Raw genomic sequence first — 23,870 nt, forward strand, 5'->3', positions numbered from 1 at the left:
CTTTTGCTGGAGGTAGGTTTGCAATCATCTCCTCTGAGCAGAGCTGTGCTGTTTTATCTTGTACTTTGAGAATGACATCTCGTAGCTTGTGTGAAGTTGGATCACAGAAACAGGAGTTTGCTGAAGGTATTTGCTCTTTTTGCCAAAAATACTGGAAGGATGAATGATTCCACATGCTGCTAGTGGCAATGATTACACTGTGAAAGAGAGAATGACATGAAAATGCTTGTTTATCACTTTTAATATATAATCTTACTTAACAGAGCTTCAGAGACACTCCCCATGTGCTGGGAGAGGTCTGAGGGAAGTCATGAGTCATACCTGCCTCAGCATTTCTGTATTTCAGGTTTTTGCTGGAGCTCAATCTTACTTTTGTCTTAGGGAGATTATTGAGGCAAAAGAGAAAGATTGGATTAGAGTTGAAAGCAAATTGCTTTTTCTCTCCTCCAAGCTTCTGTTAAAATACTATTTTTTTAATGGGAAATGAGAACAAAAAATCCACAGTATTAACTGTGGATTGTTAGAAAGCGTGATTTCCTACCAAAAGTGGCTTTCTTTTTTGGATCTGTGGGGGAAAAAATCTGCAATTTTTAAGCAGAAAATAGGATTAAGTATATAGGGATTTGAAATGGAATTATTCACTGACACTGAGGAGGAAACTGTGATGGGAAAAATTTACAGTATCCCTGCAGAGTATTTACCAGAGGCAATGGAAATGTGCAGAAAGCTCTTATTTCTACAGTTCTCTGAAATTCCACTTTGGGATTAGTTTAACAGTTTATAGGGGAAAATAAAACAGTTGTGGTTTATTCTGCATGTGCCTTTTTCTTGTAAGAAATTAGATTTTTGTTTCAGCAGCCAAGCAGAGGTAATAACTTCCCATCAGGGAAGTGGCTCAGTCATCTTGGGCTGTGGGTGCAGGTGAGCAGCTGCCATCTTCTCTTAGAACTTCCCCACAGTGTCTCCAAATCCACTGAATATTACAACATTATTTTTGTGAAACTTGAGACACTCTGATTTTTAACTCATGCCATTTATCTGACTGAAAAGAAGCTTGAAAAAGGACTGTGATGCAGAGATCTTTATAATAATCTGATGTAAGGGAAGACCAGAACTTGGGAAGAACTTGGGGTTCAGACTGAGCTGTCCATGGAGCCTAAGGAGGAGCAGCCTGGCCACAGTGGTGTTACCTTTAGGGTGAGCCCATTCCCTCTGCAGTCTTGTCTCTGATGGGAGCTGAGACAGCCACCCCCCCACCCTGACTTATTTTTTAGTCACAGATCACCTGGCCTAATGTGGACTTACCTGCCCAGCCAGCCCCAAGGTGGGAGTGGAGGATTAGGGAAAGGAAAGCAGGTCCTGTGTGGGTGAGTTCTGTCTGTATTGACACAGAGCAGCTCCCTGGATAAGGTCCAGCCCAGCCTCACGTGCAAGTCCTTGCTTTAGTGAGGTGCATTCCAGGCAGAGCTGCTGCTCCCCCAGCTGAGGGCTGTGCTTGGTGTTCTAGAGGGAGGGGATGCCACACAGAGGAACCTTGGCAGGACCGAGGTGGGCTGGGGCAAACCTCAGAAAGTTCAACCAGGCCAAGCACAGGGTCCTGCCCGTGGGTGAGGCCAATCCCAGGGCTGGGCAGTGCATGGATTGAGAGTGGCCCTGCAGAGGAGGGCTGGAGGGTGTTTGGTGGATGAAAAACTCAATATGTGCTCTCAATATCCACTCACAGCCCAGAAACCAATCATACATCAAAAGCAGCATGGCCAGCAAGCCCAGGGAGATAATTCTGCCCAAAACCTCCCCTCTCCTGAGCCCCCACCTGCAGAATGGTGCCCAGCTCTGGGCCCCAAGCTAAAGGAGCACATGGACCTGCTGATCCAAGGAGAGCCACAGAAATGGGCAGGAGGCTGGAGCACCTCCCCTGTGAGAACAGGCTGAGAGAACTGGGGTTATTTAATGTATGGAGAGAAGAGAAAGCTTTGGGGAAACCTTTCAGCAGCCTTCCAGTACTATGAAGTGGCCTACAAGAGAAATAGGGACTTTGGACAAACTCATGTGGTGATAGGAGTTGTTGAGGACAGCAAAATGGGGAAAGGAGTCAGTACACTGGATGGCAGGGCTGGTATTTGTAGGGACAGTTTGGAGAAGCAGGTTGGCATGAACGTTATAAGTCTGACATAAATAAATATGTCATCTTACATCTGGGAAAGGACAAGCCTGTGCAATCAGCAGAGGCTAGGGGCCTGGCCAGGAAGCAGCTTTGTAGATAATTGTCATAGTTGAGATGCAGACAGTACAAAGCAACACTCCATTTTCAGAAGGCTTCAAACCCAGTTCTATTATGGCATGCATGCTTTTTATACATTCTTACAAAACTCATCTGTTTACACTTTACTCACTTTACTCAAACAAAGTGCTCATTGGAACAGACAGTTGCAAGGTTTTCTTATTTCTCCTTCTTTCTTTCTTGGTTTCTCTGTCAATGACCTTGGTAGGAAATTCTTTCAGGGGTAAACATGGATCCCCTAATCAAACTTCTCTCTGGCTCAGAGAAGTCACTGTAAAACCTCTTCCACAGATGATGATTTTTGTGTATAACTAGCTGATAAGATGAGGATACATAGAGCCTTCCTGGAGGTGTACAATAAGATGAAAGGCAGTAGGCACTAATTGGAACATCCTAAGTTCTCACTGAATGTAAGGGAATTTGTTTTGATTTTTTGTTTGTTTTGTTTTGCTTTGTTTTGGTTTTTCCCTATAAGACTGGATATATACTTGAACAGTTCATAGAGTTTGTGAGACTTAATGACTTCCAGAAATCCCTCCTGGATTAATCATAAATGGTTCTATGATTTTGTGTTCTAATAATTCTATAGTCCAATACACATTTATAGTCCTCTGTATTGCTCTTGTTTGTGCAGGGATAAAGAATGGAAGCAAAGAACGTCACCACCACAGTGACAGAATTTGTCCTGCTGGGCCTGACACAGAGCCACAAGCTGCAGTATTGTCTCTATGTGATCTTCTTTGTCATCTATGCATTAACCTGGCTGCTGAACTTCACCATCATGGCCACTGTGGCTGTGGACCACCAGCTCCACACCCCCATGTACTTTCTCCTGGCCAACCTCGCTTTCCTTGATGTCAGTGATTCCTCAGTCAACACTCCCAAGCTCCTGTCAGGCCTCCTCAGCCAGCACAAAGTCATCTCCTTCAACCAGTGTTTCCTCCAGATGTTCTTCTTCCATTTCATTGCAGGTGCATTGGCGTTTTTGCTCCTGGTGATGATGGTGGATCGCTACGTGGCCATCTGTGAGCCCCTGCGCTACCGGGCCATCATGAGCTGGAGAACCTGCACAGGGCTGGTGGCAGCTGCATGGCTGGGGGGATTTCTTCATTCTCTTACTCAAACTGGCCTTCTCCTCCAGCTGCCCTTCTGTGGCCCAAATGTACTGGACAATTTCTACTGTGACATCCCTCAAGTCATCAAACTGGCCTGCACTGACACTCGCATGGCCAAGCTACAGATGGTGTTCAACAGTGGAGTGATCCTCATCAGCCTTTTTGTAATCTTGATTCTTTCCTACATTGTCATCTTGCTGAAGATAAGGACGTGCATCACAGAAGGGAAGCGAAAAGCTCTGTCTACCTGTGGAACACAGATAACTGCTGTGAGCTTAATATTCATCCCCTGCATCCTCACCTATGCCCAGCCTTATAAGAAATCCCCTGGGGACAAGGTGGCTTCTGTTGTTTTCACTGTGGTCACTCCAATGTTAAGCCCAATGATCTACACACTCAGAAATACTGAGATGAAAAAGGCCATCAGGAGAACACTGAGGAAAATATTTCTGTCAGCAGGAAAACAGAAACCAGAGTGGACAGTAGATCCAAAGTCATCAAAACCGGTGTTCCCATGACAAAACTGATATTCCTGATAAACTGATACTGTTCATCCCTGATATTCCTGTATAGAAGAATGTAGGGTGCCCCCAACTCTGGGAATGGTTGGTATCTGACTCTATTGATTCAGAATGGTAACAACTGCTTTATTAAACCATTCTATATTACATTAAATAAAGTTTTCTTTGCCTCTTCAGTGTGTTGGTTGTTTCTGGCTCCAGGGGTGATAATTATAGAATTGTGGCATCAGCTGTGGCTCTGGAGTGCTAACTCAGGGGCCTTAGTTAAAGCTCTAAGGTGCATGAATTTATTGGTGAATTAGATATTGTAGTGAGTATTCTTGTAACGGAGAGAAGTATGTACAAGGGGCCTAGAGAAGCCAGGGGCGAGAAGCCGCAAGAGCATAGGAGGAAGGAAGAAAGGCAAGATGAAAAAAGAGGGGCGGAGGGAGGGCGGGAGGGAGGAGGGCGGGAGGGGGAGGGAGGCGGGAGGGGGGAGGGAGGGAGGAGGGCGGCGGGAGGGCGGGCGGGAGGGGGAGGGAGGGAGGGAGGGAGGGAGGGAGGAGGGAGGGGAGGGAGGGAGGGAGGGAGGAGGGAGGGGGAGGGGGAGGGGGAGGGAGGGAGGGAGGGAGGGAGGGAGGGAGGGAGGGAGGGAGGGAGGAGGGAGGGAGGGAGGGAGGAGGGAGGGAGGGAGGGCGGGAGGGAGGGAGGGAGGGAGGGAGGGAGGGGAGGGAGGGAGGGAGGGGAGGGAGGGAGGAGGAGGGAGGGAGGGAGGGAGGGAGGGAGGGAAAGGAGGAAGGAAGGAAGGAAGGAAGAGGAAGGAAGGACGGAAGGAAGTAGAAGGAAGGAAGGAAGGACGGAAGGAAGGAGAAGGAAGGAAGGAAGGAAGTCGCAGTCCGAAGTCTGAAGGAAGGAATGGAATGGAATGCCTTCTTACGTCATTCCTCCGTCCTTCTTACATTCATTCCGTCCTTCCTTCCTTCCTTCATTCCTTCTTCCTCCTTCCTTACCTTTTCCTTCCTTCCATTACAGTAGGAAAAAAGATACAACCCAACAAAAATGAGATTTGATTGGAATTGCACGAATTAACTCTGTACCTAGTACCAACCTGCACAGAGATGTGAGCAGCATCACGCCCTGATGTGGTCAGAGACACCCGGTCTGGGAAAAGACTGAGAACCACAGAATGAGGACCAAATTTACATCAAAGGCAATGGATCAATAACAAAAAGGAGACTGAAGTGAGAGGGGAAATGAAGTTTTTCATTCAATGACTGAATCTTTTAATTTCACAGAATTTGCTTCTTATCCATACCAGATAGGTTAGCAAACAGAGGTTTCATTTCTGTAGCCATCTGATGGCAGGCAAATGCTGGTGAACTCCTGAGCCAATCCCCCTGTGTGGTCAGCAGAGAGGAAAAAAACCACTCTAAGGATGGAATTCATGAGAATTTTCCAGATCTCCCATTAGTTCTGAAATTGTAACTTCCACCAAACAGCTTCCAGGAGGATCCCCAGGACAGGTACTACAGCCCATGGTCTTTTTAGAACACAGGGAAAGGGGCAATGCCAGTGTGCTCTGGAGGATTTATTTGTGGGCTTTCTCTAGATCAAAGACATGGAAAATTGGGACCATCCTGGAGGTTTCACTGGCTCATGGCCAAAGGAGGGTCAGGGAAACAGGGGCTGAGTCCCTTCCAGGCTGTAACACTGAAGCAGAGCTGCCAGGGAGGACTCAGAGAGGCCCCAGGCAGGGCTGCTCCCTTCTCATGGGGACACCCTGAGCCTGGTCCTCACCTGAGCTCCAGCTGTATCTCAGCCAGCCCTGCACCTGTCAATGTCACATTTTCTGGAAAAATCCCTTTTGCCAGGAATTTGCTCCTGGGAAGCTGAGAAGCCTCAGAGAAAAAGGAAAACTATATTATCTCATTTGCTTCCCCTGTGTTTTGCTGCTTTGGAATGTGGTTGGAGATTCTTTATCCAACATGGGAATTGTTTTGACTTAATGACCAATCATGGTCAGACTGTGTCGGGGCACAGGAGACAGTCACGAGTTTTAAATTATTATCTTGTTAAGCCTTCTGTAAGAATCCTTTCTCTATTCTTTAGTAAAGTTTTAGTATAGCATGCCTTAATATAATATAGTAACATTAAATAATAAATTAACCTTCTAAGAATGTGGAGTCAGATTCATCATTTCCTCCCCACGACGGGGGACCCTGAAAATACAACACTGCACCTGCCCAGGTCACCTGCTGGTCTGGACTGGGCTCACAGAGTGACTTCCCAGCTGGATCTCAGATTTCCTCATCACCATGGACTTGTCAGGTCCTCTAGAACACCAGGGCTGAGGACATGAGGCTCCCACTGGCCTCGTCCCTCAGTGACCCTGGCTCCCAGGCTGGTGGTTTCTGATTTCCCAAGGACCTCTCTGATGGCAGTCAGCCCCTCTGATAAAGACCAGGAACTTTGCCTGTCCCTGGCCAGATCTCCCCATTTCTATCAGAGGATGGGGGAGGGGGGGGCAGTACAAAAACCAAAAAATCCAGGTGGAACCATGTAGCAGACAGGGGGCTTGCAAGGGCCCCGTGGAGAACAGAAGCCTAAAGACAAGAAAATGCCAAGTCATAGTGACTAGGCCAGAAGCCCCTCTCTCCCATCTTCCAGACCCTAGTTTATCTTTCTGTGACCCCATAGGTTACTTTTCCCTAACCCCTGCTATTGGAAAATTTCTGATCCCTTCTATTCCTATTTAAGGGGCTACTTTAGCCCATTCTGGCCAGAAGAGCCATCGCTGGAGACCTTCATGGACCTCCCAATAAAGCATCGCTGTGTCCCCCCAGGGCTGCCTTCTCTCCCTCTCTCTCTCTGAGTCTGCTAACCAGCATGCCAAAGCCAGCCAGAGCACCTCAGCAAGCAATAGAGCTGAAGCCATGACAAGAGCTGAGCTGACTAAGAGCTGACAATCACTTGAGCTTGCTAAGGCAGCCTGTGGCTAACAGCAGCTTGGGTAACAGACACTGAGCCTCCAAAAGGCTGAGCTATCTGGCCGTGCTCGCCTGCCTGCTTGGGGCACACCACCCCTGCAGGAAGCCAGCTATCCGGTTTGAGAGGCAGCCCAAATTCAGCATCCCAGGGGCTCTCTGATGGAATATGCCCTCATCAGACACCCCTTTCCTCTCCCTGTGCACGGTAGGTGCTCTGGACCAGCCCAGATCTCACCAGCTTTTTGAGAAGATTGTGACAAAAATGCAGAGAATGTGTCATGAGCCCCTCACCAAGCCACAGTTTGGGGCTGTGAGAACAAAAGCAGTGAATGACACAGTTACAGGCAGGGTGAGGTTTCCTGTGTAAGCCCTACATGACATATATAGAGGTTCTGTACCTGTCTCCTGCCTGGCCACAGCTACTGGCTGGTCTCATCAGGACAGTGGTGGGAGATGCTGCTGCTCCTTCTGCTCACAAATGCTTTTGTCCTTCTGCCCTGGGCTGGGGCTGGTGAGTACACAGAGATGGGGCTTAGACAGGAACATGCAAGGGCACAGATGGACTCTGAGTAGTCAATCTCAGGCAAGGCTGCTGCCTCACCCTCTCTCCTGTCTCTACTCTTCTCCTTTCCTCTCTCCTCTCATCTCCCAGCTCAGCCTGTGCCTGAAACCAGTGAGGCATTAGAGGCACTAGAGCTGTGCCCTTGATGGCATTGGAGTCATCCAGAGCCAGGGGTGGTCAGAGCCCAGACAGTGCTGCTTGTCTTTCTCTCCACTGTGCCCCCCAGGAAGTTGAGTTTTTGGAATCACTGGCAGATGGCATTAGAGGATGGGCCTTTCCTTTCATGCAGCCCCAAACTTGACAGGAAAGAGCAGCATATTAACATTTATATTAAACATTCATATTAACATTTCCCATCTCTCTTCCAGGAAGGATCATTGGTGGAAGGAAAGCTGAGGCTCACTCCAGACCTTACATGGCTTATTTAGAAGTTAAAAGTGGCTCACAAACTAGTAAGTGTGGAGGGTTCCTGATTCGCCCAGACGCAGTGCTCTCAGCAGCTCACTGTGTGGCTATGAAGGGTAAGACTCCATTGTTCTTGCACAGGGGATTTTTTCCAGTCTCACACAGTCCCAGAGGGCCTCAGCCCTGGTCTGGGCTGAAACAGTTCCCCGTGTCTCTTCAGGCAGAGCAGGGATCTCTGGAGCTGAGCTGCCCTCTGTGAGTGCAGGAATTGTCTGCCTGATTGGGGATGAGTGTCCTTGGGGACAGGAATGCTCACAGGGGTCTCCAGGGTCAGGGCTCCTCCCATGGCTTAGAGCTGCTGCTGCTGCTGCTGGAGCAGGGGTCCAGTGTCTCCCTGCGCTGCTTCCCTTTGTGCTCAGGATGGGGCAGCTCCCACCTGTGTCAGTGTGGGGTGAGGGATCCTCAGCTGAGCTCTGGAAGGAACCCAGGGGAGAGAGGAAAACTTGCTGAGAGCTCCTATGGAGAGATTTCTCCCACCACCACCTCCCTCCAAGCACCTGCTTGGGGGCTGTGTTCCTGTCAATGCAGCTGGAATGTGTTGGTGTTTCCTGGCAGGACAGTGAGGGTCACTGTGATTCTGGGAGCTCACAACATAAGGGGCCAAGAACAGAGCCAGCAGAAGATCCCAGTTGGACGATGGATCATCCATCCTGAATATTGCCCTGATAACTTTAAAAATGACATTGTGCTGCTGAAGGTATGGCCCAACACATCCCTCCTGCCTGAGGGATCTCCTCGTGCTCACCTCCCCAAACTCTGAACTTGCTCCTAATCCTTTGTTGGCTCTAACCCTGTGTTCTCTCTGCCTGACAGCTGAAGAAAAAAGCCAGGATCAATAAGAATGTGCGATGTATCTCCATTCCCAGGAGAAATGAAAGTGTGGAAGAAGGAGATAAATGTAATGTGTCTGGTTGGGGTTGGACATCTGACACAGGAAACACAGCTAATGTGTTAATGGAGGTGGAACTGGAGGTACAAAATGAGGAAATCTGTGAGCAGTTTTTCCGTAACTACCAGCGACAGTCTATGATCTGTGTTGGTGATGAAAACAGGAAAAAAGCAACTTCCCATGTAAGTGTTGTTTTGAGCTACAAGCTTGGGAGAAGGTTGGGACTGGACAGTCAGCTTTGCTCTCAGGTGCAAAATAAAAAGACACCAGAACAAACCAGGACCTTCAGAATGATGAGCTGAGGGTCCTCACAGAAGCTTTGAAGCTGATGTGCTCTCTGAATTGGGGTGCATTTTCCAACTATCAGTAACATTTGGTTTTTTACTTACTTGGGGATGTTCTACCCAGCCGAAGCAGTGCTTTGGTGTGTAAATTCATTGTGATATCCTTGGTCAGATGGGTTAGATATTTCTCCATGACCAAAGTTGGTCAATGTTCTTTTGGAGTTTTTGCATCTGAAAGAGCCTCCAGGCCTGAATTGTTTCATGGGTGGGCTCAGAGGAGCAGGGAGGCAGATACACACACTGACAGCTGGGTCTGGAGGGAGGGAAGAGGAAACTTGCTGCTTAAGGCAGGGAGAGCTGAGCTGTGGCATGCCTGACCCCTCTCACTCCTTTCATGGCACAGGGTGATTCTGGTGGCCCATTGGTCTGCAATAAGAAGGCTCATGGAATTGTTTCTCATGCACGTAAACGCAACCTCTTCCCTGAGGTATTCACCAGGATCTCGCACTTTGAGCCCTGGATCCGTAAACAGCTGAGGAGGTTTGCACTCCAAGATATTCCTGGCTCTCCATCCTCTGACTAAAATGCTGAGTGCCCCTTCTCCACAAAGCATCAAACCCCTGCTGGTGCTCAGAAGCTCCCAGGGGCAGCTGAAGTGGAGTCAGAGAAGCCCCTGTGGTGCAGGCACAGCCTTTGGCACTAAGGAGAGTCTCTGTGGCAAGGTGCAAATGCAGGTCCCAAGTACACCCAGCCTCCCACTGCTCCTTTCCTCCCACTGCTGCTCCAGCTCTGCTTCTGGTCATCAATAAAAGCATGTTCAAACTCAATTGTGTCTGCAGTCTTCTTGGGAGCTGAATGCAAACCCTGAGTATGAGAATGAGGAGATGACACTCTGGGAGAACTGGGCATAGGTGGGACATGCAGGACAGGTCTCAATCCCTGATTTCCTCATCATATGGTGAAGAGATATTTCTATGAGTTTTTCAGATGGGCAAAATTTCATGGGTTTGTTATAGATCTGTCATGCTCCCTGGACCTAAGGGTCTGGGAGTCCATGGATCCCTATTTTTGGGAGAAATATGACTGGCGCTTTGGACTGCCCCGAATTTATCCAACGTTTAGAGCGCTTTTCTCTGTTCTGAGGAAGAGAGCCCATTTGGGGGGCCACCTCACCTCGTGCGGGGAGTTACCAACCCAACACCAGAGTCAGCAGGCGAAGGATCGATCCAAGGACACAAACTGCTATTTCCCACCTCCCCCGCATTGCGAGGGCTGAGGCTTTGCCCACGAGAGAGGAGAAGTTTTCTCTGCTTCTGTGGATCATGTGCAGCTCCGGCGGCAGCACCGTCCCTCGCTGTTTGTTTCCTGGCAATGCGATCGACAGCAGCGGTGAGCGAGGGCAGCCTGTCTCAGAGAGATGCCCGGGCAGCTCTGCCCAGGAATTCTCTGTGCCCCTGACTCCGGGAGGGCGCGGACCCGCTCCCACCCTCACTGCGAGAGGCGGCCGGCAGCCCCGGGCTGGACAGCACCTCCGGGCCGTCTGCATCGCAGCCAGCAACTGCCGTCATGTGAAATACCAAGCTGTGTTTTGTGTCAGGTACATACAGACAATGTGTGTATTTGTGATTGCGATATGTGTGGAGGCCGACAATGGGACAGTTGCGAATTCTAATAATAACTGAGGACAGTAAAGCATGGAAGAAGGCCTGTGAACCTATCTATCCTTTGTTTGCAATTAACCTTGGTTGATTTAGGAGCATTTGAATGAAAGGATGTTAAGGATTTTGCTTTTTGCTTGTAGTCAGGCCTTAAAAGAGTGCTGCAATAATAACCTTTTAGAGTATAATTTTAGAATATTGCTTGTATCCTTGAAACTATAGATTTGGAATATTATAAAGGAAATATGCTTATCTCACGCCTTAACAAAACAGAGAAAAACAGCTTGAGAAAGGAAGATGAACATCATCTCAAGGACTTGTAATTTTGACCAAGAGAAGCTGGACATCACTGTTATGAGATTTATAGTCATTGTAATTAAAAGTTAGACCCACATCTGGGGAGCTGGACTTCACCAGATGGGATTTGTCTTTATTCCTGCAGAGACCAGGACCAACATTTCGGAAACTACAACTACCGTCTGGGGATCCTCCTTTTTGGGACGCATCCTGAGAAAACTAAATCACAACAGTGTATAGAATTGTGATGTAAAAATTGGAAAATAGAAACTGCTGATGACTAAAGATTGGAATAGAAACTGCTGAGAAAGCTTATGAGTACCCCTAAAAATGCCTGTAAATCCACACTGTTGGTGTGCATTTGGAGGGTGAACTGCCCCCACTGTACCCAGCGCTGTGTTCTCACACTTTACTATATTAATTAATAAATTAATTGCTGCTTCAACATTGGCCTAGTCAAGATTATTTTATATAACATAAGCCTTCTTTTAGTGATATGATAGAAGTTGATGTTCTACAGGTAAAGAATCTCCTTGATCATTCCATATCAGCAATTGATTGAGGTTTTGACTGGCAATGGATAAACCTCTCGAGATGTGTTTGTTCTCTCTTCTGCAAGGGCCCAGCAGAAGAATTACAAACACAGGCTCTTTTTATTTTAATTATACAAAAAAGGGTGAAATGTCACTCTCATATTTTCTGGAAAAATCCCTTAACTGGGACTTTGCTCCTGGGAAGCTGAGAAGCCTCAGAGAAAAAGGAAAACAAATATCTTCTATTTGCTTCTCCTGTGTTTTGCTGCTTTGGAATGTGGTTAGAGATCCTTTCTCCAACATGTGAATTGTTTTGACTTAATGACCAATCAGGGTTAGGCTGTGTCAGGGATCAGGAGAGAGTCAGGAGTTTTTAATGAATATCTTGTTAAGCCTTCTGTAAGTATCCTTTCTCTATTCTTTACTATAGTTTTAGTATAGCGTTCTTTAATATAATATAGTAACATAAAATAACAAATGAGCCTTCTAAGAACATGGAGTCAGATTCATAATTTCCTCCCCACAATGGGGACCCTGAAAATACCACACTGCACCTGCCCAGGGCACCTGCTGGTCTGGACTGGGCTCACAGAGTGACTTCCCAGCTGGATCTCAGATTTCCTCATCACCATGGACTTGTCAGATTCTCTAGAACACCAGGGCTGAGGTCATGAGGCTCCCACTGGCCTTGTCCCTCAGTGACCCTGGCTGGTGGTTTCTGATTTCCCAAGGATATCTCTGATGGCAGTCAGCCCCTCTGATAAAGATCAGGAACTTTGCCTGTCCCTGGCCAATTCTCCCCATTGCTATCAGAGGATGGGGGCAGGGGGGAAACAAACAACAAAAGGAAAAAATTCAGATGGAAGCAGCCCACATGCAGGGTCCCAGGGGCCCTCTCCAAAGGTCTCTGATGGGATATGCCCTCATCAGATACCCCTTTCCTCTCCCTGTGCAATGTGGGTGCTCTGAACCAGCCCAGATCTCGCCAGCTTTTTTAGAAGACCGTGACAAAAATGCAGAGAATGTGTCATGAACTCCTCACCAAGCCACAGTTGGGGGGTTGTGAGAACAAAAGCAGTGAATGACACGGCCACAGGCAGGCTGAGGTTTCCTGTGTCAGCTCCACATGACATATATAGAGGTTCTGTACCTGCCATTCTGTACCTGTCTCCTGCCTGACTGCAATTACAGGTTTGGATCACCAGGACAGTGGTGGGAGATGCTGCTGCTCCTTCTGCTCACAAATGCTTTTGTCCTTCTGCCCTGGGCTGGGGCTGGTGAGTACACAGAGATGGGGCTTAGACAGGAACATGCAAGGGCACAGATGGACTCTGAGTAGTCAATCTCAGGCAAGGCTGCTGCCTCACCCTCTCTCCTGTCTCTACTCTTCTCCTTTCCTCTCTCCTCTCATCTCCCAGCTCAGCCTGTGCCTGAAACCAGTGAGGCATTAGAGGCACTAGAGCTGTGCCCTTGATGGCATTGGAGTCATCCAGAGCCAGGGGTGGTCAGAGCCCAGACAGTGCTGCTTGTCTTTCTCTCCACTGTGCCCCCAGGAAGAAAAGTTTTTGGAATCTCTGGCACCTGGCATTAGAGGATGGCCCTTTCCTTTCATGCAACCCCAAACGTGACCGGAAAGGGCAGTATATAAACATTTGTATTAACATTTATGTTTAACATTCATAATAACATTTCTCATCTCTCTTCCAGGAAGGATCATTGGTAGAAGGAAAGCTGAGGCTCACTCCAAACCTTACATGGCTTATTTAGAAATTCAAACTGTCTCACAGAATTATTCCTGTGGAGGGTTCCTGATTCGCCCAGACGCAGTGCTCTCAGCAGCTCACTGTGTGGCTATGAAAGGGTAAGACTCCATTATTCTTGCACAGGGGATTTTTTCCAGTCTCACACATTCGCAGAGGGCCTCAGCCCTGGTCTGGGCTGAAACAGTTCCCCGTGTCTCTTCAGGTAGAGCAGGGATCTCTGGAGCTGAGCTGCCCTCTGTGAGTGCAGGAATTGTCTGTCTGATTGGGGCTGAGTGTCCTTGGGGACAGGAATGCTCACAGGGGTCTCCAGGGTCAGGGCTCCTCGCATGGCTTAGAGCTGCTGCTGCTGCTGGAGCAGGGGTCCAGTGTCTCCCTGCCCTGCTTCCCTTTGTGCTCAGCATGGGGCAGCTCCCACCTGTGTCAGTGTGGGGTGAGGGATCCTCAGCTGAGCTCTGGAAGGAACCCAGGGGAGAGAGGAAAACTTGCTGGGAGCTCCTATGGAGAGATTTCTCCCACCACCACCTCCCTCCAAGCACCTGCTTGGGGGCTGTGTTCCTGTCAATGCCGCTGGAATGTGTTGGTGTTTCCTGGCAGGACAGTGAGGGTCACTGTGATTCTGGGAGCTCACAACATAAGGGGCCGAGAACAGAGCCAGCAGAAGATCCCAGCTGGACGATGGTTCATCCATCCTGAATATTCCCATAAAGACGAGGAAAATGACATTGTGCTGCTGAAGGTATGGCCAAACACATCCCTCCTGCCTGAGGGATCTCCCTCTGCTCACCTCTGAACTTGCTCCTAATCCTTTGCTGGCTCTAACCCTGTGTTCTCTCTGACCGACAGCTGAAGAAAAAAGCCAGGATCAATAAGAATGTGCAATGTATCTCCATTGCCAAGGAAAACGAACATGTGGGAGAAGGAGCTTTATGTAATGTCTCTGGCTGGGGCTGGACATCTGACAAAGGCAACGCAGCTAATGTGTTGATGGAGGTAGAACTGGAGGTACAAAATGAGGAAATTTGTGAGCAGATTTCCACTGACTACCAGAGACAGTCTATGATCTGTGTTGGTGATGCATACAGTAAAAAATCACCATACAAGGTAAGTGTTGTTTTGGGCTGCAAGCTTGGGAGGAGGTTGGGACTGGACAGTCAGCTTGGTTCTCAGGTGAAAATAAAAGGACACCAGGACGAACCAGGACCTTCAGAATGATGAGCTGAGGGTCCTCGCAGAAGCTCTGAAGCTGATGTGCTCCCTGAATTGGGGTGCATTTACCTAACTCTCAGGAACATTAGCTTTTTTTACTTACTTGGGGATGTTCTACCCAGCCTAACCATTGCTTTGGTGTGTAAATTTCTTGGGATATCCTTGACAGATGGTGTAGATATTTCCCCATGGCTAAAGTAGGTCAATGTTCTTTTAGAGTTGTTGAATCTGAAAGAGCCTCCAGGCCTGAATTGTTTCATGGGTGGGCTCAGAGGAGCAGGGAGGCAGCTACAAACACTGAGAGCTGGAGGGAGGGAGGTGCTTGGAAGAGGAGGTTCTTCATATGGAGGGAGGGAAGAGGAAACTTGCTGCTTAAGGCAGGGAGAGCTGAGCTGTGGCATGCCTGACCCCTCTCACTGCTTTCATGGCACAGGGTGATTCTGGTGGCCCATTAGTCTGCAATAAGAAGGCTCATGGAATTGTTTCCCACGGATATCCTGAGGTCCTCTTCCCTGAGGTATTCACCAGGATCTCGCACTTTGAGCCCTGGATCCGTAAACAGCTGAGGAGGTTTGGGCGCAAGGTGATTCCTTGCTTTCCATTCTCTGACTAAAATGCTGAGAGCCCCTTCTCCACAATGCATCAAACCCCTGCTGGTGCTCAGAAGCTCCCAGGGCAGCTGAAGTAGAGTCAGAGAAGCCCCTGTGGTGCAGGCACAGCCTTTGGCACTAAGGAGAGTCTCTGTGGCAAGGTGCAAATGCAGGTCCCAAGTACACCCAGCCTCCCACTGCTCCTTTCCTCTCACTGCTGCTCCAGCTCTGCTTCTGGCCATCAATAAAAGCATGTTCAAACTCAATTGTGTCTGAGCCTTCTTGGGAGCTGAATGCAAACCCTGAGTATGAGAATGAGGAGATGACACTCTGGGAGAACTGGGCATGGGTGGGACATGCAGGACAGGTCTCAGTCCCTGATTTCCTCGTCCTATGGTGAAGAGACATTTCTATGAGTTTTTCAGATGGGCAAAATTTCATGGGTTTGTTATAGATCTGTCATGCTCCCTGGACCTAAGGGTCTGGGAGTCCATGGATCCCTATTTTTGGGAGAAATATGACTGGCGCTTTGGACTGCCCCGAATTTATCCAACGTTTAGAGCGCTTTTCTCTGTTCTGAGGAAGAGAGCCCATTTGGGGGGCCACCTCACCTCGTGCGGGGAGTTACCAACCCAACACCAGAGCCAGCAGGAGAAGGATCCATCCAAGGACACAAACTGCTATTTCCCACCTCCCCCGCATTGCGGGGGCTGAGGCTTTGCCCACGAGAGAGGAGAAGTTTTCTCTGCTTCTGTGGATCATGTGCAGCTCCGGCGGCAGCACCGTCCCTCGCTGTTTTGCCCGGGTTTCCTGGCAATGCGATCGACAGCAGCGGTGAGCGAGGGCAGCCTGTCTCAGAGAGATGCCCAGGCAGCTCTGCCCAGGAATTCTCCGTGCCCCCGACTCCGGGAGGGTGCGGACCCGCTCCCACCCTCACTGCGAGAGGCGGCCGGCAGCCCCGGGCTGGACAGCACCTTCGGGCCGTCTGCATCGCAGCCAGCAATTGCACTCACGACAACAATGCAGGCAGGTCTGGTGGGGGCCAACCGTGCACAGATTCTGCCGCCTCCTTCACCTCTCCCTGGGCTCAGACAGACACCCACCGATCCAGCTGCGGCGGCACCAGCCCCGCCAGCCCCACCGGCCCCGCTGAGTGCTGCGCCGCCCGCCCCGCCGCTTCCACCGTCTCCGGAGCCGCCCGCGGCCCCTGCCCGCGGCCCCGCCGCCCCTCACCGATTCCGGCGTATTGCTCAGCAATGGTTCCGCCGCGCGGCAAACTCTGCCTGCACTGCTGCTCCCAGAACCAGGGGAAGACGCGGCCGCCGCCTCCGTGTCCGCGGTGCCTGCTCTCTCTGCATCAAACCCGGCAGGGGACGCTCCCCCGCCGCCGCTCCCGGCGGTGCCGCCACCCTCAGGGACTCTGTCCTCTGCAGCAGCGTCTGACCCTGCGAGCGGCCGGTCCTCAGTGCAGGCAGCACAGCTCCACAGCTGATTGCAGGCACCTGCCGGCGGAAAACTTTCAACTCAGTGTTTTTCTTGGACACGGCGTTTGTCGCGGGCCGATCCGTGTTTGCTCGGGGGCTCCTCGCTGGGGTTGGCAATGCCTGAGTCCCCCCGCGTGCCCCGGCCGTGTGGGGGAGGCGGCTCCCTGAGTCGCTGCCTCCGGCCCAAGCCCGGACTGGCCGGGGGTGGTGCTGAGGGCAGAAAGCGGGAACGGCGCTGTTTGCACCGCGGGGCAAACAGCGAGAGAAACTGCGGAAAGCGAGCGTTGTTCGCTTGCTCTGGGAGAAGATCACCCCCAGATCTGGGATGGAGATCCCCGAGAAAGCTTCTCCTTTCCAGCCGCCGCCGTGCACCGCTGGTTCTGAGGGGAGGAGGAGGAGGAGGAGGAGGCGTTCGGTCGCTGCTGCTGCCAAGGCACTGGCACATGGTGGGGCCGGGCTGTGAGAACAGAGACCCTGCCCTGCAGGCCGGTTTTGGGCCCTTCGGCTCGTTTCCCTGGGCCGGGGCCTCCGCCCTGCCCGCTGCCGGGTTTGGGGGCTTTGATCCCCCTAACCGGACCTGGGCCACTGTCCTGGGGTTCCTGGTCCATCCACCAGGTCCAGGGCCTCCGCAGGGTCCTAAAACCCTCTGCTCCTGCTGATCATTCTTTGTAGCAAAAATGAAATAAAATAAAATAAAATAAAATAAAATAAAATAAAATAAAATAATATAATATAAAATAAAATAAAATAATATAAAATAAAATATATAAAAAGCTATCAGCTGAAAGTATTCCAAGCCATGAATCAGCCTCAGCCCAATGGGCTCAATTAATGGCCGTGGCCATGGCATTCCAGAAATTTTCTCAATAGTCGTTGATAATTTCAATGGATTTTTAATAATTGTAGATTTTTTTTAGCAGTTCTTTTTTCAGGATTCTGCAAGTCTGTTTCAGGACCAAAAGGACCTTTCAGTGGTGTCAAAGTGCAACATCTCCTGTCAATAGTCTTTCTCCTGAAACTCAGCTGTTTGGACTTGAAACAATGAACAATTCTTTACATTGTCTCTTGCATTTTCTCTGTTGTGAGCTTTGTTTTAGAGATATGATGGAAGTTGATGTTCTACAGGTAAAGAGTCTCCTTGATCATTTCACATCAGCAATTGATTGAGGTTTTGATTGACAACGGATAAACCTCTCGAGACGTGTTTGTTCTCTCTTCTGCAAGGGCCCAGCAGAAGAATTACAAACACAGGCTCTTTTTATTTTAATTATACAAAAAAGGGTGAAATGTCACTGTTATATTCTCTGGAAAAAGCCCTTTGCTAAGGTTTCTTCTCCTTGGAAGCTGAGAAGCCTCAGAGAAAAAGGAAAGCAATATTATTTGATTTGCTTCTCCTGTGTTTTGCTGCTTTGGAATGTGGTTGGAGATTGTTTCTCCAACTTGTGAATTGTTTTGACTTAATGACCAATCAGGGTCAGGCTGTCTCATGGTTCAGGAGAGAGTCACAAATTTTAAATTATTATCTTGTTAAGCCTTCTGTAAGTATCCTTTCTCTATTCTTTAGTAAAGTTTTAGTACAGCATTCTTTAATATAATAAAGTAACAGAAAATAATAAATGAGCCTTCTGAGAATACGGAGTCAGATTCATCATTTCCTCCCCACAGTGGGGAACCCTGAAAATACCACACTGCACCTGCCCAGGGCACCTGCTGGTCTGGACTGGGCTCACAGAGTGACTTCCCAGCTGGATCTCAGACTTCCTCATCACCATGGATTTGTCAGATCCTCTAGAACACCAGGGCTGAGGTCATGAGGCTCCCACTGGCCTTGTCCCTCAGTGACCCTGACTGCTGGTTTTTGATTTCCCAAGGACATCTCTGATGGCAGTCAGCCCCTCTGATAAAGACCAGGAACTTTGTCTGAACCTGGCCAGCTGTCCCCATTGCTATCAGAGGACAGGGGGAAACAAACACAAAAAAGAAAAAAAATATCAGATGGAAGCAGCCCAAATGCAGGGTCCCAGAGGCTGTCTCCAAAGGTCTCTGATGGGAGATGAACTCAAGAGACACCCCTTTCCTTTCCCTGTGCACTGTGGGTGCTCTGAACCAGCCCAGATCTCTCCATCTTCTGGAGAAAATTGTGACAAAACCACAGAGAATGTGTCATGAGCCCCTCACCAACCACATGTTGGGAATTGAGAGGACAAAAGCAGTAAATGACATGTCCACAGGTAGGCTGAGGTTTCCTGTGTCAGCTCCACATGACATATATAGAGGTTCTGTACCTGTCTCCTGCCTGACCACAGCTGCTGGCTGGTCTCATCAGGACAGTGGTGGGAGATGCTGCTGCTCCTTCTGCTCACAAATGCTTTTGTCCTTCTGCCCTGGGCTGGGGCTGGTGAGTACACAGAGATGGGGCTTAGACAGGAACATGCAAGGGCACAGATGGACTCTGAGTAGTCAATCTCAGGCAAGGCTGCTGCCTCACCCTCTCTCCTGTCTCTACTCTTCTCCTTTCCTCTCTCCTCTCATCTCCCAGCTCAGCCTGTGCCTGAAACCAGTGAGGCATTAGAGGCACTAGAGCTGTGCCCTTGATGGCATTGGAGTCATCCAGAGCCAGGGGTGGTCAGAGCCCAGACAGTGCTGCTTGTCTTTCTCTCCACTGTCCCCAGAAATGCCTTGGACAGCCCCAGGAAGGAGAGTTGTTGGGATCACTGGCACCTGGCATTGGAGGATGGCCCTTTCCTTTCATGCAGCCCCAAACTTGACAGGAAAGAGCAGCATATTAACATTTACATTTTACATTCATATTAAATTTTCTCATCTCTCTTCCAGGAAGGATCATCGGTGGACGAGAAGTTAAGCCCCATTCCAGACCCTACATGGCTTATTTAGAAATTCAAACTGTCTCACAGAGTTATTCCTGTGGAGGGTTTCTGATTCACCCAGACGCAGTGCTCTCAGCAGCTCACTGTGTGGCTATGAAAGGGTAAGACTCCATTGTTCTTGCACAGGGGATTTTTTCCAGTCTCACACATTCGCAGAGGGCCTCAGCCCTGGTCTGGGCTGAAACAGTTCCCCGTGTCTCTTCAGGCAGAGCAGGGATCTCTGGAGCTGAGCTGCCCTCTGTGAGTGCAGGAATTGTCTGCCTGATTGGGGCTGAGTGTCCTTGGGGACAGGAATGCTCACAGGGGTCTCCAGGGTCAGGGCTCCTCCCATGGCTTAGAGCTGCTGCTGCTGCTGCTGGAGCAGGGGTCCAGTGTCTCCCTGCCCTGCTTCCCTTTGTGCTCAGCATGGGGCAGCTCCCACCTGTGTCAGTGTGGGGTGAGGCTGGGCTCTGGAAGGAACCCAGTATAGTGGTAGTGAGCTCTTGAATGGGGAATAAGGAGTATTGACTCTATGATTGGAGATGGTTGATCAAATGTTTTATTAAAGCTTTATCATACTAACACACCATATTATCTATATTATACGATACTACTAAGAAAAAAATTATTGATCGTGTTAGACACTCTGATACACACGTGGATCTGCTTGGTTAATGAATCAAAACACTATCATACGGGTCCAGTGAAGGAATTACTCCTTGGTAAATAATTTCTATAGCACATTCCACATGTGCACAACAGTAGGTTCAGCAACTGAAGATAAGAATTCTTTCTAATTCCTTCTCTGAGCTTTCTCACAGCCTTCCCCAGGAAAATCCTGGGGAAGTCTGTACCTCTCTCTGTTCAGAGGATATGTGATTACCACAACCCAGGTGAGAGAGGAAAACGTGTGACCTGCTCTGGGGAGGTTTCTACCACCACCACCTCCCTCCAAGCACCTGCTTGGGGGCTGTGTTCCCGTCAATGCCGCTGGAATGTGTTGGTGTTTCCTGGCAGGATATTGAGGGTCACTGTGATTCTGGGAGCCCACAATGTCAACAGACGAGAATGGAGCCAGCAGAGGATCCCTGTTGGCCAGTGGGTCATCCATCCTGATTATTGCCCTGAAGACTTGAAAAATGACATTGTGCTGCTGAAGGTATGGCCCAACACATCCTTCCTGTCTGAGGCATCTCCCTCTGCTCAGCTCCCCAAACTCTGAACTTGCTCCTAATCCTTTGCTGGCTCTAACCCTGTGTTCTCTCTGCCTGACAGCTGAAGCAAAGAGCCTGGATCAATAGGAATGTGCAATGTATCTCCATTGCCAAGGAAAATGAACGTGTGGAAGAAGGAGCTGAATGTCATGTGTCTGGATGGGGCCGGATATCTATGAGATGGAACATGACGTCTGATGTCTTGAGGGAGGTGGAACTGAAGGTGCAAAATGAGGAAATCTGTGAGCAGCATTTCCATAACTACCAGCGACAGTCTATGATCTGTGTTGGTGATGCATACAGTAACAAAGGATCTTACAAGGTAAGTGTTGTTTTGCCCGCAGGCTTGGGAGGAGGTTGGGACTGGACAGTCAGCTTGGTTCTCAGGGGAAAATAAAAGGACACCAGGTTGAACCAGGACCTTCAGAATGTTGAGCTGAGGGTCCTCGCAGAAGCTCTGAAGCTGATGTGCTCTCTGAATTGGGGTGCATTTTCCAACTATCAGTACCATTTGTTTTTTACTTACTTGGGGATGTTCTACCCTGCCTAACCATTGCTTTGGTGTGTAAATTCCTTGTGATATCCTTGATGGATGGTGTAGATATTTCCCAATGGCCAAAGTAGGTCAATGTTCTTTTAGAGTTGTTGAATGTCAGAGAACCTCCAGGGCTGAATTGTTTCATGGGTGGGCTCAGAGGAGCAGGGAGGCAGCTACAAACACTGAGAGCTGGAGGGAGGGAGGTGCTTGGAAGAGGAGGTTCTTCATATGGAGGGAGGGAAGAGGAAACTTGCTGCTTAAGGCAGGGAGAGCTGAGCTGTGGCATGTCTGACCCCTCTCACTCCTTTTATGGCACAGGGTGATTCTGGTGGCCCATTAGTCTGCAATAAGAAAGCTCATGGCATTGTTTCTTATGGACCAGAACTCAACCTCTTCCCTGAGGTATTCACCAGGATCTCGTACTTTGAGCCCTGGATCCATAAGGAGCTGAGGAGGTTTGCACTCCAAGATATTCCTGGCTCTCCATCCTCTGACTAAAATGCTCAGTGCCCCTTCTCCACAATGCATCAAACCCCTGCTGGTGCTCAGAAGCTCCCAGGGGCAGCTGAAGTAGAGTCAGAGAAGCCCCTGTGGTGCAGGCACAGCCTTTGGCACTAAGGAGAGTCTCTGTGGCAAGGTGCAAATGCAGGTCCCAAGTACACCCAGCCTCCCACTGCTCCTTTCCTCTCACTGCTGCTCCAGCTCTGCTTCTGGCCATCAATAAAAGCATGTTCAAACTCACTTGTGTCTGAGCCTTCTTGGGAGCTGAATGCAAACCCTGAGTATGAGAATGAGGAGATGACACTCTGGGAGAATTGGGCATGGGTGGGCATGCAGGACAGGTCTCAGTCCCCAAATGCTCCCCTGGTCTCCATCAGCCCCATGCAGTCCAGCCAGCAGGCACTGCCTGTACAGAACATTTATCCAGCCTTTCAGAAACAGAGGCATCTCCACATGCAAGGGGAGACTAGGTGGGTTTGTAATACCATCCTGAAACTCTTTTAGGTTGCTTAGACACACTGAAGACCAGTCAGCCTGTTCACATTCTGTCTCCCCTTCAATCTCCTTGAACCAAGGTGAAGCATTTCCTTTACACCTGTAAAAATCCTGTGGGTTGAACTGGAAACTTTCTCCCACTGGATCAGCTGATCAGACCTGACTAGGCAAGGAGGTGCCCTTGTTGTGTGGAGATGGGATAGAAAATGTCAAATATGGCTGAGGCAAAAGCTGCATTGCAGAGATAAGCCGGGTCACTTTTGTGAGGGACAGGTGCACTATGGTAGCAATGGGCCCCTGAACGAGGAATAATTATCGACTCCATGATTGCAGAAGGCTGATTAATTGCTTTATTGTTACTACATTATACTATACTATACTATACTATACTATACTATACTATACTATACTATACTATACTATACTATACTAATAAGAAGAAACTCATTGTCTTTGCCTGACAGTTATGACACACATGTAGATCCAACTGGTCAATCAATTTAAACAACCATTACTAGTGGTCAGTTAAGAAACCACCTTTTGCTAAAAAATTTCCATAACACATTCCACATGTGCATAGCAACAGGTGTAGCAAGTGAAGAATTTTTTTCTCATTTTCCTTGTGTTGTCCCACAGCCCTTCACAGTCTCCCAGGAAAATCCTGGGAGAGAGCCATGTCTCCCTCTGCCCAGGGGACAGGTGACTGCAACCTTGCATTTCTTTTAGGCTTTTTTTTTTCTGATCATTTATCTAAGAAGGCACAGAAGGTTCCCTCGCAAGTTTTCTGATGATGGAGAACTGGAAGGAGTGGGTGATACACCAGAAGGCAGTTCTGTCATTCAGTGGGACCTTGACAGGATGGTCAGAGAGAAACCTAAAGAAATCCAACAAGGACAAGTGTAGGGTCCTGCACTGGGGGAAGAATAACCCCAAGTACCAGGCTGGAAGCTGACCTACCAGAGGGCAGCTCTGCAGGGAAGGACCTGGGGGTTTTGGTGGGTGAAAAGCTGACCATGAGCTGGCAGCGTGCCCTTGGGGCCAGGAGGGCCAAAAGAATCCTGTGGTGCCTCAGGAAGATTGTGGCCAGAAGGACCAAGAGGGGATTGAGCCCCTCTGCTCTGCCCTGGTGAGGCGCACTTGGGGTGCTGTGTCCAGCACCACCAGCTTCATTGACTGGCTTAACCCTGGCCCGAGGTGGGTCCATAGTCACACCCTCTGGAACTGTGTCTGGTGTCAGACCAGTGTGAAGGCAGCCCCTGGTCTGTTCTCAAGGTGGTCACTGTGCTGAACACCACATCCCTCCTCACCACCACATCCCTGCTCACCACCACCTCCCTTTCCTGCTCTGGTGGCATCACACCACCTTTGTGCTGCAACCACTGTGGCCTTCCCCACCCTGAAGACACTGTCTGCAAACCACTGGCCATGCACAGGAAACCTTGCATGCAGATGGTCACCAGGGCATGAACTAGAGCTGTTTTCTACTTTTTGCACACTGACACTGCCCTAAAGTCACACAAAATGGTCGAGGTGGGAAGGGACCTTCAGTTGTTGTCTGGGCCAATGTCCCTGCTCAAGCATGGCCACCTAAAGCACCAATTGCTCAGGACCAGTTCCAGGTGTTTTTGGAACATCTCTGAG

The 23,870-nt window shown here is 49.4% G+C and overlaps 3 protein-coding genes across 6 annotated transcripts; all 3 read left to right on the forward strand.

Annotated features, from left to right (window-relative positions):
* The first annotated feature begins 1,812 nt into the window (after positions 1–1,812).
* Positions 1,813–4,087, forward strand: LOC103821697 (olfactory receptor 4D9-like). The gene has a single exon (XM_009096627.4). The coding sequence runs from the start codon at positions 2,925–2,927 to the stop codon at positions 3,912–3,914; it is 990 nt and encodes a 329-aa protein (XP_009094875.2). The 5' UTR covers positions 1,813–2,924; the 3' UTR covers positions 3,915–4,087.
* Positions 4,088–7,286: 3,199 nt separating this feature from the next.
* LOC103821694 (cathepsin G-like) lies at positions 7,287–15,396 on the forward strand. Of its 4 annotated transcripts, none has more exons than XM_050985702.1 (5): positions 7,287–7,394; positions 13,279–13,432; positions 13,929–14,070; positions 14,178–14,435; positions 14,974–15,396. In XM_050985702.1, exons 1-5 carry the CDS (start codon positions 7,337–7,339, stop codon positions 15,151–15,153), a joined length of 792 nt encoding a protein of 263 aa, XP_050841659.1. In that variant the 5' UTR covers positions 7,287–7,336; the 3' UTR covers positions 15,154–15,396. The 4 variants fall into 4 exon arrangements, with proteins under 4 accessions (XP_050841659.1, XP_050841657.1, XP_050841656.1 ...); XM_050985701.1 differs by lacking the exon at positions 7,287–7,394 and adding an exon at positions 12,713–12,848; XM_050985699.1 differs by lacking the exons at positions 7,287–7,394; positions 13,279–13,432; positions 13,929–14,070; positions 14,178–14,435 and adding exons at positions 8,122–8,607; positions 8,724–8,981; positions 9,487–9,570 and having other exon boundaries at positions 15,058–15,396.
* A 3,548-nt stretch (positions 15,397–18,944) lies between these two features.
* On the forward strand, positions 18,945–21,974 carry LOC103825764 (cathepsin G-like). Its single transcript, XM_050985703.1, has 5 exons — positions 18,945–19,012; positions 19,450–19,603; positions 20,499–20,640; positions 20,757–21,017; positions 21,552–21,974. Exons 1-5 carry the CDS (start codon positions 18,955–18,957, stop codon positions 21,729–21,731), a joined length of 795 nt encoding a protein of 264 aa, XP_050841660.1. The 5' UTR covers positions 18,945–18,954; the 3' UTR covers positions 21,732–21,974.
* The last annotated feature ends 1,896 nt before the right edge of the window (positions 21,975–23,870 follow it).

The sequence above is a fragment of the Serinus canaria genome, chromosome 27, assembly GCF_022539315.1.
Source record: "Serinus canaria isolate serCan28SL12 chromosome 27, serCan2020, whole genome shotgun sequence".
Lineage (NCBI taxonomy): Eukaryota > Metazoa > Chordata > Aves > Passeriformes > Fringillidae > Serinus > Serinus canaria.